At 38.6% G+C, this 14,456-nt stretch overlaps 1 protein-coding gene across 1 annotated transcript; it reads right to left on the reverse strand.

Annotated features, from left to right (window-relative positions):
• Positions 1-1,817: 1,817 nt before the first annotated feature.
• Positions 1,818-8,650, reverse strand: LOC107082186 (cell division control protein 42 homolog). Its single transcript, XM_015370725.1, has 5 exons — positions 8,546-8,650; positions 8,362-8,434; positions 8,156-8,265; positions 2,022-2,219; positions 1,818-1,907 (listed from the first exon to the last, which is right to left on the reverse strand). The coding sequence occupies exons 1-5, from the start codon at positions 8,648-8,650 to the stop codon at positions 1,818-1,820; spliced, it is 576 nt and encodes a 191-aa protein (XP_015226211.1).
• Between the last annotated feature and the right edge of the window lie 5,806 nt (positions 8,651-14,456).

A 14,456-nucleotide genomic window follows, 5' to 3' on the forward strand; every position in this document is an offset into this window, starting at 1 on the left:
ATCCTATCACAGTTCCACGCTGGAATTCACTGAGCTCCTGAGAGCGACCCATTCTTTCACAAATGTTTGTAAAAACAGTCTGCATGCCTAGGTGCTTGAATTTATACACCTGTGGCCATGGAAGTGATTGGAACACCTGATTCCAATAATTTGGATGGATGAGCAAATACTTTTGGCAATATAGTGTATATGCTCTCTCTACTTTTTCTCATCATAGTAGCTTCATCTGGTCTGTTTCGGTTTGGCTGTGCTGCTGCCATCAACACCTTTGTCTATAGATGTTGGAGCTTGGCCTGTTTTATAGTGTAGTCCTGTTTCTCTGACTGTGACTAACCATATGTGTTCTCTTTCGTTCTCTGACATGGGAGCTGGCTTGGAGCTTGTCTGCCGGGCTGTGTGTTGCCTGGACAGGGCCGCCTGTGAAGCTGGTTGACAGTCACCTTCTGTATCTCTGCATCTTTCTCTATGTGTGCCTCCGATTGATTGATGGATGGATCAATTAATTGACTTTATTGATCTCACAGTGGTGAAATTTACCGGTTACATCGGCTCAATAGTCAAAAAGAACATGAAGGTGCCAAAAGGAGTGAAACGTGCATGCGTCCACACACAGATAATATATATATATAATAGTAATTGCACATTAGATATTGCACAAGTTATTGCCGTTGTACTGTCACATTGTAGAGTCTAATGGCAGCAGGGATTAATGACCTGCGGTAGCACAACTTATTGTACAGGGTGTCATTGTCCAATCCATTTTATTATTGACGTGGACATCCAGGTATGTGAAACTATCCACAGTTTCTATGTCCTGCTCCTGGATGTTCACAGGAGAGTGAGTTAGGGGTCTGTCTCTTTGAACCCAAGTCGGACTCGGCAGACGGCCGCTCACACTGAGCCTGGTTCTGCTGGAGGTTTCTTCCTGTTTGTCACGGCCCGGCTCACATGGCTGCAACAAAAACAGGAATGTTTTTAGCCCTTCAGAGTCATGACTGAGCGTCACACAGCCCAAGATGTGCTTCCAGCAAGTGCTCCATCCGTCTGGTCCTCTCTCAGCTTGATTCTTGCCGATCGATTCCGGACGTCTGGACCCGACTGAACCCAGGACTCTGTTGTGGTCCTAGCTCTGGCAGGTCCCCTGGATCAACGCTGGTCCTCTCTAGTCGTCTCTAGAGCCACTGGTGCCCTGAGCCTCGGACACACCTGGCACTTCAATGACACCTGCTACCACGGTGACATGCACTGTGGGTGAAGGGCACTGCTTAAATACCATCCAGGTGGCCATGTAATCAAAAGAACCTTACAAAATCAAGGACCTGCATTGATAAACAATTACTGTCCACTTGCCTCACAGCAGGACTGTCATACTGTTAGGGGTGTTTTCCTCTCCACTGTCGCTACAAACATGTTGTAGGATTTGCTTTCGAGTCAATGAGTAGATGCTGGCAGCTGGCAGCTGGTTTTCCTTAGAAAACTTTTAACCAATCTGACTACATGATCTGATTGAATTGTCTCTAAAGTGCCTTAAGATGACATGTGTTGTGAATTGGTGCTATATAAATAAACTGAATAGAATCAATGAGTAGAAATTATTGATGTTAACTGGTTTAACAACAGCACATTTTAATCAGACACATTTAGAATGGGTGCGTTAAATTATAGCATATTCATACTGTAGCTGCAAACAGAAAAAACAAAGTAATATATTTGTCCTTCTAAAGTGGAAAGGAATTAGAAGGAGTTTCATAACTTCTTTCAATTTTGTATATCCATCAAATTTATAATAAATTACATCTCAGATCTTTGGCCTTGCTTCAAATAGGAATACAGAAACCCTTCGTTTTAACTTTAGGGGGTTCTAAGGCTGCTAGTATGGCCTGCTCAGAAACCATTTTAACACCTTCCTTATAAAGAGAAAGAAAAATGAAACAAAGGAGAAAGAAATGTCAGTAATGCATACAAAACTGGATTTCTTGCTGATAAATTACTAAATGTGCAGTGGAATTTTTTCTCCATACCTGTTTGACCATGGAGCACTCTACATATTTGACAGCTCCAACTTCTTGAGCCAGCTTCTTACCATCCTCTGGATAAATGGGTTGTTGTTTGTTCTTCTCCAGATTCTTAACAGTGGTTCTGTCTTCTCGCAGGTCTGTTTGGGTGCCTACTAACAGGAAAGGTGTGTGAGGACAGTGGAGAGAAATCTCAGGAACCCACTGGAAACAAGAAAACAAATAAATGCAAGATGGTGTCAGAGAAGCTTTACTCAGTTTAAGCATTGTCTTCCAGATATCTGAAGATGCTCCTGCTTTAGTTTTTTTCCTTTTGGCTGCTGCTGATTTCTTGCATGTAGATGTGAGGTAGTGTTGCAAATTACCACATCACCTTTATTTATTATGACTTTATTATTATCTATTTTGCTGCAAATTCTCAAGAAAATTATATAAGGATTTTATCTAATAAGATGAACTGACCACTTTGATGTCAAATGTTAACACTGTCTTGAAAATTGTTTTTCAGATAGAAAAACAAATGTGGGCCAAAACAACCCAAGATAAAGCAAAATGAAATTGTTCCAAAAGATTACTGCCATATAGATCCTTATAGATTAGAACAAACCCAGAAATGTACCAAGACTCTGTCACATTTTAACCTATGCCTATGAGTTATATGACTATACTGTAAAGAAATTGAATTCAATTCAGTTTATCTATATAGCGCCAATTCACAACACATATAATCTCAAGGCACTTTACAGAGACATTTCAACCAGATAATACAGTTAACTTGGTTCAAAGTTTTCTATCTAAGGAAAACCAGTTGAATACATCGACTCATTGACTCTAAGGCAATCCCTCACACCAAACATTTCAGCAGGAAGAAACCTCCAGCAGAACCAGGCACAGTGTGAGCGGTGCCGAGTAAGCATCTGCCGAGCCCTACTGGGGTTCAAGGAGACAGAAGCAGACATACAGAACGAAGCAGAGATACAAAGGAACTTGTCAACCAGCTCCACAAGCGGTCCCATACAGCAGCACAGCTGAAATTTCTCCCCAGATACAGCTACTATGAGAAAAAGCAGAGAGAGCATAACGTAAGAGATTGAACTAATAAATTGCGCAGAGTGGGAGAAAAGAGATAGAATGAAGCAGAATGATGAAAAGGGGGTCCCTTTGTCCTCCAGCATCCTAAGCATCTCAATAGTAATAGCAGCATTACGATTGAGATAGCTCAGGATAACCTGAGCAACTCTAACTATAAGCTTTATCAAAAAGGAAAGTTTTAAGCCTACCCTTAAAAGTAGACAGGGTGTCTGCTTCACAGACTTAAACTGGTAGTTGGTTCCCCAGGAGAGGAGCCTGATAACTAAAAGATCTGCCTCCCATTCTATTTTTAGAAATTCTAGGAACCACTAGTAAATGGGCAGATTGAGAGCAAAGAGTTATGTTAGGAACACAAGGAACCATCATGTCTCTGACATAAGATTAAGCTTTGCCATTTAAGCCTTTATATGTCAGAAGGAGGATTTTAAATTCTATTCTGGATTTAACAGGAAACCAATGAAGACAAGGCAGGATAGGAGAGATATGATCTTTTTTTTTTCATCAGAACTCTGGCTGCCGCAAATTATAATTCTCTGATGTGGATTTTCAGTGGAAATATTTGTTTAATCTAATCACATTTTCGTCTAACCAAGACCAACTGTCAGGATTCCTGTCTGCGTGCTTGTGTTTCTGTGTTTGTCTCCCTTCCTCCACCAGGAGGCGCCTGGTTCTAATCCGCCTCCTCACACACCTGCAGATGGTTACCTCGTTAACAGAGTGCTCTTAAGCTGCTGACTGCCACTACCTCGACGCCAGAGTGTTTGCCAGTTTTGCGTACTCTAGCTAAGCTGAGCTTTACTGAGTCAAACTGAGTTCCAGTCAACCTGAGTCTTAATCTTGTTTTTTGTCTTTGCCTCTCGGCAGTAAGTCATCCTGCAAACTGGATGTTTCGGACCTTCTCTCCCTGGAAGGAGTATCTGAGCTTCAAACTGAGCTAAAGATTTAAACTGGAGGTTTGAATCTACTTTTCCCCAAGAGATCGTTTGAGCTTCACACTGAGCAAGGGATTCATCTCCTCTACGACCCGTTCTAGTACCGCAGGAATCTGAGTGGCAGTCAGCTTCTCCGTTCACCTACAAACAACCGCATTCTGGGTAAACCCTGTTCCGCCCGCCACTGAATCAGACAAACACTGGAACAACAGCACACAGACTGGAGTCAAAGAGTCAACAACTTCTCTGGAAACGTGAGTCAGCAACCAAATCCTCCTCTTCAAGTTCACGAATCAAATTTCCCACTGAGCCTGAACTAACCGCTGTGTCTTCCCCTCACTTTTCAGTTCCAGTTGAGCAGTGTTCAGAGCAATTCTTCATTCTGCATTATCTCTTCAATAAACCTGTTAAACCTTTCCCCTGGTCTCTCTAAATTGGTTTCTCTGCATGTGGGTCCGAGCTCTTAATAAAATCATGACACCAACATCAACAAGTCTGTAGGTTCAGTCCAGGCATGGTCTACCCCTAACCCTCTCCTAAGCAGATTTATATGGATGCTACCCACCTGGAGTCCTAGATCATTGTGCCTGTCTGCAAAGAACATCAAACCACCTACCGCAATGATTACTGTCCTGTTGCTCTCATCCCAGTCATCATTAAGTGCTTTTAGAGGTTCATCCAACATCAAGACTCAAACTCCTACTAGTGTGGACAGCCTGCAGTTTCTTTACAGGGAGAACTGTTTTACAGAGAAGGCTATTTGGTTAGCACTGTTCACAGCTATGACTGATCTGCAGGACGCTATTATTGTTCAACATCAATGTTAGTCCTGCAGCTTCACAATCACAATTATCTGCATGCTACTCCCTAACTCCTAGATCAATGACTTCTTAACAGACATACTCCAGCTAGTGAGGATAGGAAAAACTTACATCTGCCTCACTTATCCTCAATGCTCTCACATCACAAGATTTGTTCGCAGTCTTTTCCTGTTGACTCGCTACTGCAATGGTTGTGAACATATCACATATTGTGCCATCTATCAATGATGGGAGTCTACAGAGAAGAAGCTCTCCATCTGTCTTAACTTCTCCTTAACAACCACGTGACCAAGGAGTTCAGAGTAGTCTAAAGGAGATTCTGAACAATGCTCTCTGCATGCATTAGGAGGTGGTGGAGCTTCTTTGAATGCAGACAGAACAGAAGTTATTGTATTTGGAGCAGAGGTCAAGTCTGGACTAATGTAATTTTAACTACAGTCTGAGGAAGTCCTCAGACTGTAGTCAAAAGCCTTTAGCTGATCCAAAATGCTGCAGCCAGAGTAATTTTTCCTCATATCTTAATTGCTATTAAATCCAGAGTCAAATTTGAACCCTGCCTTCTCATGTATAAAGCCCCAAATAACCAAGCTCTGTCTTATGTCAGAGATCTGGTCACTCCTTATGGTCCTAACAGAGCACTTATGCTCTCAATCTGCAGGTTTACTGGTGGTTCCTAGAATTTTTTAAAGTGGAATGGGAGGCAAATCATTTAGTTATCAGGCTCCTCTCTTGTGGAAACAACTACCAGTTTTAGTCCATGAGGCATACACCCTGTCTTCTTTTAATGATAGGCTTAAATCTTTCGTTTTTAATAAAGCTTTTAGTTAAAAACAGACTGATATTTGCTTAGTCCCTGATTGAGTAGATAGGTAGGTGGAGGTAGAGCATTAACACCCTGATCCGGTGGGGGAGAATTTCAGTCCAGACAGAAGTTTCTCCTTGACTCTACCATGGCCCTATTATACCTTATACCTCATCCAAAACAGTCCATTATCCTGAGCTATTTCTATATTGGTGATAAATGTTTGAGCTGCTCACATAGGGACCACTTTTCATAATTCTTCTTCATTCTATCTCTATTCTCCCACTCTGGACTATTTGTTAGTTCAACTTATAACATTACGTTCTCTCTGCTTTTTCTCATCATAGTAGCTTCATCTGGTCTGTTCCTTTTCGGCTCTGACTGCATCCTGGATTAAAATATCAGCTGTGCTGCTTCCATCGAAATTCATATTTATAATGTTGGGAGCTTGGCCTGTTTTTCAATGTAGTCCTACTTCAATGTAGTCCTACTTCTCTTACTGTAACTAAATGTATCTTATCTGTCTCTATCATCCACTGACATGGGCGCTGGCTTGGAGTTAATTTGCCTGTTTGTGTCTTTCCTCGATGGGTTCACCTGTGGAGCTGATTGACAGCTACCTTTGTATCTCTGCCTCTTTTGTATGTCTGTTTCGGTCTCCTTGAACCCCAGCCGGCCTCGGCAGATGGTTGCTCACACTGAGCCTGTGTCTGCTGGAGGTTTCTTCAATATGAGATCAATAAAAGTTCAGTTATTATTCTTCCGGTTAAAAGGACGTTTTCCTCTTCACTTTCACTACAAGCATGCTTGGTGTGAGGGATTTTTGAACAGACATTGACAAAATGCAAGCGAAAATCAACCTCCCAATTCAGTGACTGGATGCTATCAACTGGTTTTCCTTTTAACCAATCTGACTGTATTGCCTCTGTAAAGTGTCTTGGGATGACATACTGTATGTTGTGAATTGACGCTATATAAATAAACAAAATTGAATTGTATTGAATCCTTGAAACTTGTATAGGACAAGATTGTGTTCTAGTCCTTTCCTCTGCATGCATGACTGCAATGATTGTGAAGTTTGTGGACCAATGTGGTGGGCCTTATATCTATCAATGATGCGACCCCCTACAGAGAAGAGGTTCACCATCTGACTTAACTTCTCCTTAACACTTGCAAGGCGGAGGAGTTCAGAGTAGATTACAGAAGATCCAAGAAGACTGAACACTGCTTTCTGCATACATTAACAGGTGCTGGAGCAAATGGACAGTTCTCAGTATTCAAATTTCTTATATACCTCTGCTGGAATGAGAACACCTCCCATCTATTGAAGAAGGTTCAACAATGGCTCTTCTTTCTCAGAAAGCTGAAACAGACTGCTCCCTCTATTTAGCTGCTTAAACTAAGAAACTAACCTAATATGGTGAGGACAGCACAGAGGATTATGGGATGCCTTTTACCATGTAGTAGCTTATTTATGCCGCACAAAACCAGGATAGGGCCAGACCCATTTTGACAGATCCCACAAACCCAGGAAATACATTGTTTGACCCAATGTCATTGGGAAAATGTTATGGGAATAACAAGATAAAACAGACTTAAAGATATGTATTTTACTCTGGATGTTTACATCTTTTACAAGTGTTTGTGTTTTTCCTGAAAGAGTTTTTCTTTTTGTTTTTCTTCTTTAAAAATGCAAATTTTTCTTGTGGCTATTATTGATGAGAAATGGAGAGACAACAGCAGACAGAGAAAGACAGACCTAAAACCATGAAAACAAAAGCTGATACTAAGAAACCTATGGAAAAATCTGCACTTTGGTTGAACAACTCAGATATTTTCATGTTCTGATTTAAGGTCAATAATTAACTTCTGTTGAAATGCAGTTTTTCCAATGGCTAATTATAATGATAAATTTTATAATTACTATGAGAACTGAATAGATCTTATCAGTTAATTACCAGTAATTCATTACTGTATGCAGCGTTAATAGGATATTATCTGTATTATACTCTTGAACATTGATTTCACTGTAACCATTGCCCTTGATAAATGTGTTTATTACCACTGCAAGCAAAGGCACACACATACATGTATGTTTGTTTACAAGACTTATGGTGACATTTCATTTACTTAACTCATTTTATATGGCCTAACCCAGACCCTCACGCTAAGTCTAAAAATCACCAACATTTACCTGATCCTAACAAAAACCTAATTCACAAAAAACCCATTTCCGACACACAAACTTTCCTTTCAACTGAACTCCATTAATTTCTACCTTGTGGGTTCAAGGCATCAGGCCTTACAAGGAGCAGGCAGTCCTCACAATGTGCTTTATTTTCCAGAAAATGGGCCCCACATTGTATGAAATACAGGAACACACACACACATAAAATATAAATCGGTTTAGGCTTCTACACACATTTTTGACCTGCAAAAAAAAAATGCATTTGTGAACAGTGTTACTCAAATTTCAGTGTGAAAATAACTGACCTTTGTTTGAACTGTTTCAAAAGATGTTGGTACGACGACGGAGAAACATACAAGAAACACGTCTGTTTTTGTGTAGATTAGGGGAAGCAGTTGATCACAATTTTCCTGACCTGAAAGCATTAGCAAAAAGACAAATAAAAGTTGATTTTACAGAGAGAGCAATAAAACTGTGACAGAAAAGAAACTATTCAAGACAGTTACTGTACCTGTTGTGTCATATAGCTGAAGAAAGAAGGATTGTTCTCCAATCATAACTATAACTGTCTGGTTGTCAAACACCTTTGAGCACAAAGAAAGCAAGCAACATTAAAACAACTGAGAGCAGTAGCTAAATGACTGCTAATTTTATTAAATAGTTTAATCAAAGCTGGCATAGTTAAGTTTCCTTACTTTTGGCACATATTCTGAGGGATAGCGGTTTGTTGTGTATGTGACCAATAAGGATGTTTTTTGAGCTGCAATGTCTCCTAGCACTACACATTTAATTGACTGCATCTATGACAAAGAAAAAATAGAATACAGATTAAAATGACAGATACACACGTAAAAATTTCTATATTCTGACCATTGGTTTTTTAAACATGTTCATGCTGTAGTAAATTTGAAAAAATTCTCTTTTAATTCTACAGAATCCGCTGGACTGTTCAAATGCAATCATGATCAGATGTTGAAAGCATTTTTTCAAAGTTCAAATGCAAGTTGAATTAATTCTCTTTGAGGTAATGATCAAGCTTAATATCTATTACCAGATGTTGCAGTAGATCTACCTTTAGTCATTGGAATCAATATCTGGGAATAGTTTTATTCTGAAAAGGAAAACAAAAGTTAAAACAAATAGAATTGCACAATAGTTTATTTCTTACATTCATATAATGTAAAGTCGTATATTTGCAGAAAAGTATCATAAATAACAGAAAAACGTAACTTTAACATGTTTTATTTGTCAATAGATTTACTAAACTAAATGGAAAGTACAAAAATATGCAGTTTATGTTGGGATCTGGAGATCTGCAACCTTTCTCCAGCAGAGAGCGCCCTGGGTCTCCTGAGCCGAAGCCACCTGCACACCTGAGGCTGATTCATCTCATCAGGAGACCAGCTATATAAGCAGCGGCTTGACTTCCCTTCAGCGCCGGAGTGTTGACCAGTTTTGGTTAGCAGAAGCTGAGCCTCAGCCTGCACATAGAATCTCTGTCTACTCTGGAGAGTAACCCTGATTCTAACCTGCCTGTCTTCTCTGCCTCATAGGAAAACCTGATCGAAGTCTGGAGCTCTGGAGGAGCTCATGTTTGGAAACCTGCCTGCCTGCTCTGAGAAGCCAAACCTGAAGAACCTCAGCCTGCATCTCCTTGCCAGTTCTCTGGAGAGAACTAGGAGAACAATTCAAGGTCTGAACCTCACTAGCCTGAAGCCAAGCTCTGCCGCTACTAAGCTCTCTGCTGAACCCTCTGTCTCTGGACCCAACTGGTTTCCTCTCTCCACCGTTCAGTCTGAACCTCATCAGGTACAACTCAGTTTCAAACTCTGCCAAGACGTCAAGACTGTCTAGCTAACCAAACTGTCCTTCTCTACAGAGAACTCTGTGAATCCAGTCCCGGACCTGTACCAGAATCAGTGCAAACTAATAACTCTGTGTGTTTATTCAAATAAACTGTTGAACTTTTATCCAGTCTCCTGTGGTGTTCTGCATGTGGGTTAAGTCAGTAAGACCCATCATGACAGTTTATAGTGATGATGACAACACTGAACCAAACAGAGGGACACCACAACCACCCCTGAGCAGCCTAGACAAAATAACTACAAAGTAATTACACAAATGGTTCATTTTTTAGAAATGAAGAAATTAGAATATGATTAAATAAAACTTTTATTTATCTGACACAAAGGGTCACATAACCTTTTCTTTAAAGGGATCTACAGTAAATTACCTTACTCAAAAATAAAAGATGTCCAAGAGAGATGAAGATAATGTTAGAAAAATATTCCAAAATATAGCTAGAATATAAATACTGATTTAAAAAGTCAAAAAGTCTGCTTGAGTCAAAACTTCATCCTCAGCTGAGTGAGAGAAGACTGAGAGACCATAAAGGAAGCTGCAGTGAAAAATTCTAAGCCGGTTCCAAGAAAGTCAATGGGTGAGAGGCGGGGTGCACCATGGACAGGTCAGGGAGATCATTTGATTAGAGAATATGTTTCAGGTAATGAAAACCTAAAATTTTATTGTCCATCTCTTTGGAAAAATCTCCTCCAAGTAGATCAATTTCATATCAGTTTTCTTTTTATCTTTATCATTCATGAATCATTAATTAGATGTAATAACTAATAGTTTAATATTTGGAACAATTTAATAACTTATTTTAATTATGAAAAGATGAAATGTGCATGACGTTGTTTCATGTATCCGAAACCCTTTATTTATGTAATTTTTAATGAGTATATATTACATTTAAAAAAGAAATCTAAAATCATAATACATAAGAATAATTCAAAGCACCCTGTTAATTTGAAAGTCTCATGTTCTGATAATTTAATTGTCAATACAATCATAGAGAAGACAGGTAGTCACTGCGATCTTCCATTAGGACGGTATACAATAAAAAGTCTTTCAAAATAAGTTGACAATTGACAGATTACTGCATCAAAACTTGATTGGGAAAGTTGCGAGGATGGAAAAACTGTAGTAGAAAAAGTTGTGTCAGTAATAGTAACAACAGCTTTGAGAGAACTGTGAAGCAAAGGTAATTCCAGAGTTTTGGGGACAAGAATGTGAGCTGCAGCTGGATTTAGTGTTAGCAAAAACCACCAAACACAGACATATCCTACAAGTGTTGCATAAATATGCACTGATCTGTTCCCCCTATTGAAGAGAATAACATGTTATGGCTCAATCATGCTTATGGAAGAATCCAACATTTCACACAGCAGACAATGACATGAATCCTAAAGTTTGCAAAGACTGCATCATTTGGAAGGAGATTAATACATGATGACATCAACATAATTGAGCATTTTATTGATTGATTGATTGATTGATTAATCAATTGACTTTATTGATCTCAATGGAGAAATTTACTCATTACATCAGCTCAAATAGTCAAAAAGAAGAAGAAGGTACCAAAGGAATAAAAGGTGCAGGGGGGCATATACAGTGTGTCCACATATATAAAATAAATAGCGAATTTGTGGTTTTTATTTTTATGGTAAAAGTTATACAGGAGAAAGTATAATCAATGTGAATGGTGAATATTTCGGCAAGAAACCAACTGTTTGATCTGAGCTTGTCTGAATGTTTAGTAACAACATTTTCAAATACACAATTTTAAAAAAACAATAACAAATTATTGTTTTATTTTACAGCTACCAATCTTATCATGCAGACGGACTGTGTGTGCTATCTTACAAATAAATCCATTATAGATATCTGTATAATTTAAGTGAAAAAGGTTATTGGCCAAATTGTTGTGGGATGATAGGTGATACAATTCTGTCTCAAAAAGATTTTTAAACTCTACTCACCCTGTATTTCCTTGCCAGATTAAATACAAGCTCCATTCCAGTTTAAAAAATTGAACTTTGGGCTCTAATTTATGGACTTTATGTTACTTGTTGCGCAACCGCACATCATAAATGGAACAAACGCTCCACCTCTTATATCCAGCAGAGGGAGATATTTTTTATTTTTTTCCAATAGTACCATTGTGACAGTGATTATGTTTAATGGGCGCAATATTATTCATTCAAAACTAATAAAGTTCCTCTCAATAATTGATTTGTTATTCTTGTCTTTGGAATATTTACAATAAATCACAAAAAATGCAAGGATAGTGCATAGAAGCTCCAATCCAATTCATTTTTACTGTATTTGTTAGGCACTTAAAAACAAACACAGCTGACCAAAGTGCTGTACAGAAAAAAAATAATTAATTAACAAAGCAAAACATAAAAAAGTACAGATAAAAAAAAAAACAGCTAAAACATGAGTAAAAAATAATGACATTCACACAATCAAATCAATAAAATTGGGTAAAAGATAACGGGAATGAAAGGTAAAAAAGATAAAAAAGGAAATAAAGTCCCCTGTCCTGCTAGGTGTAAAAAGCCAAGGAGAAAAGATTTGTTTTGATAAGAGATTTAAAAACAGTCAGAGAAGAGGCCTGTCTGATGTGCTGAGGCAGGTCATTCCAGAACTTGAAGCTGCAACAGCTAAAGCGCAGTCCCCTGTGAGCTTCTGTTCAGTTTTAGGCTCTCTCAGGAGCAGCTGACCTGAGAGAAGGCGTGCTCCAGCATTTTGAGCCATCTGTAGGAGGCACTAACCCCCATAGAAGCCATTGCAATAATCCAGCTGAGTGGTAACAAAGGCGTTGATTACCATTTCAATGTTGGCTTGAAAGAATTTGCTTTATTTTGGCCAATCCAAAGCCTACTCATTTAATATAAAATAATAGAAATTCATTAAGCTTGAAACATTATTTGGTTAAAGGTTTTGGGCAAAGTTTAACATTATGGGTGTGCATGGATGGATGGATGGATGGATGGATGCATGCATGCATGCATATTGTCCTCATGCAAGAGGACTAATTTTAACATAAATGTGTTTATTCGGTGCATTTATGGTTAAAACAATTCAGTTCTTCATTCAGTTAAGCTACTCATGAGCAGTCTGATATTTTACTCAACTAAGAGTAGCAATATTAATACTATATTTATCAAGTAATATTTTTCACACTCCCTAAAGCTAACTTTTTCAAAAGTTACCTAATGTAACTAGCTACTACCCACCTCTATTATGATAAATTAGCCATTATGTCAAAGCAATACTTCGGTTATACCAGCTATATCTTATTATAAAAGCAATAACTATATGTAAAGTTAAAATAATGAATTTCCATAAAATACATATGTGTGTATTTGCATTCTAGTACTGCATCCCTTACAAGTATGCTTATAATAGTAATGTTTGTTTCCCTTTAAAAACAAATGTCCAATTCTTCTATTAGCTCTGCCAGTGAAAACATTTTTTGTCTTACAGGGATGTTGGTAGCCATTCTCTCTCCTTGTCATCTGAATCCATGTGCATAACCCTTTTTCTCCTTCCCACTTCCCCAAGTCACATTTGTGGTGAAAAGCAAGCATGCTATTTGGACAAATTTGTCCGTGTCCACATAGGCTTTAGATCCTTTTTTAATTTCTGCTTCTCTATGTTACCATTGCATTTTTGTAACTAATTATCAATTTTGCCATGGCATAAAAAGATGACCTCTCCAAATTTGATTACTTCTGAGATGAGCCAGATGAAAAAAAACAAACATTTGACTTAACAGGCTTTGACGAGTCATACTTTTCATCTTAAGCAGAAGAAAATGTTGTTTATTCCTTAATTTGGGTTAGAGCATCTGTCAGTCAGAATAGAAAGTCTTGGTGGTTGGTGTAATGGTTGGCTTATTGATGTTTTAATCTTTCTGAAATGCTGCTGCATTAATCCCCTGCCAGAGCCTACAAATAAAGCATGCTAAAGTTTATATAGGAGTGTTGACAATGGATTTTTGAGTCACATTTGTAAGGGTGCAATTTTCAGTGGTGTAAAATACATGCATGGGTGTAGTTCTTAAGTGTACTTCGAGGTCTTAGAAGTTTTGCTGTAGCCAAATCTTTTAAAACAACATCCTTGGGACTATTCTAGGCCCTAAAAATGAATGACCTAATTGATAAAACTGTTGTAAGGGCAGGCAATTGCTGTTAACCAGAGATACAGGTGTAGCTTGGTAGTCCCTGGCTGCTAGATTATCTGACTGACTTGTTGAAAAAGAGTGTGGCTTTGGGCAGGAGAAATATAGCACAGGTCATTGGAACAAAGGATAATACTCGGTTTGTTCTGCGAACCCAAGTTGGCTTCAGAGTCAGACCCCAAGTAGAAGTGAGGAGTGGCAGAGGTTAGATTGTTCGCAATATATCAGTGTGTTGTGAAATTATAATTTATTAAGTGCCCACCCAAGTAGAAGAAAATGCTATTTAATCAAATAATATTTGGACAGTCATATAGTTTGTGAACACAAGCCCAACTGGCTGTGTGTTAGCACAACAAATTAAAGTGTGAATTAAGCTGAGATCTTGTTCAAACAAATAATTCTGCACATAATTGCCCACTTAATTCACATCATGAATAAACTCTATTGATCTGACACTGAAGAAACTTACCTCTTTAACCCATTCCCTTGGGACAGATTCTCTGCAAATGTGGGTCTGTCTGATCAGCGCCCCCAGAACAGAGACGGTAGGAGTCTGTCTGTGGAAATCCACAAAT

The sequence above is a fragment of the Cyprinodon variegatus genome, unplaced genomic scaffold (assembly GCF_000732505.1).
Source record: "Cyprinodon variegatus isolate N-32 unplaced genomic scaffold, C_variegatus-1.0 Scaffold48, whole genome shotgun sequence".
Lineage (NCBI taxonomy): Eukaryota > Metazoa > Chordata > Actinopteri > Cyprinodontiformes > Cyprinodontidae > Cyprinodon > Cyprinodon variegatus.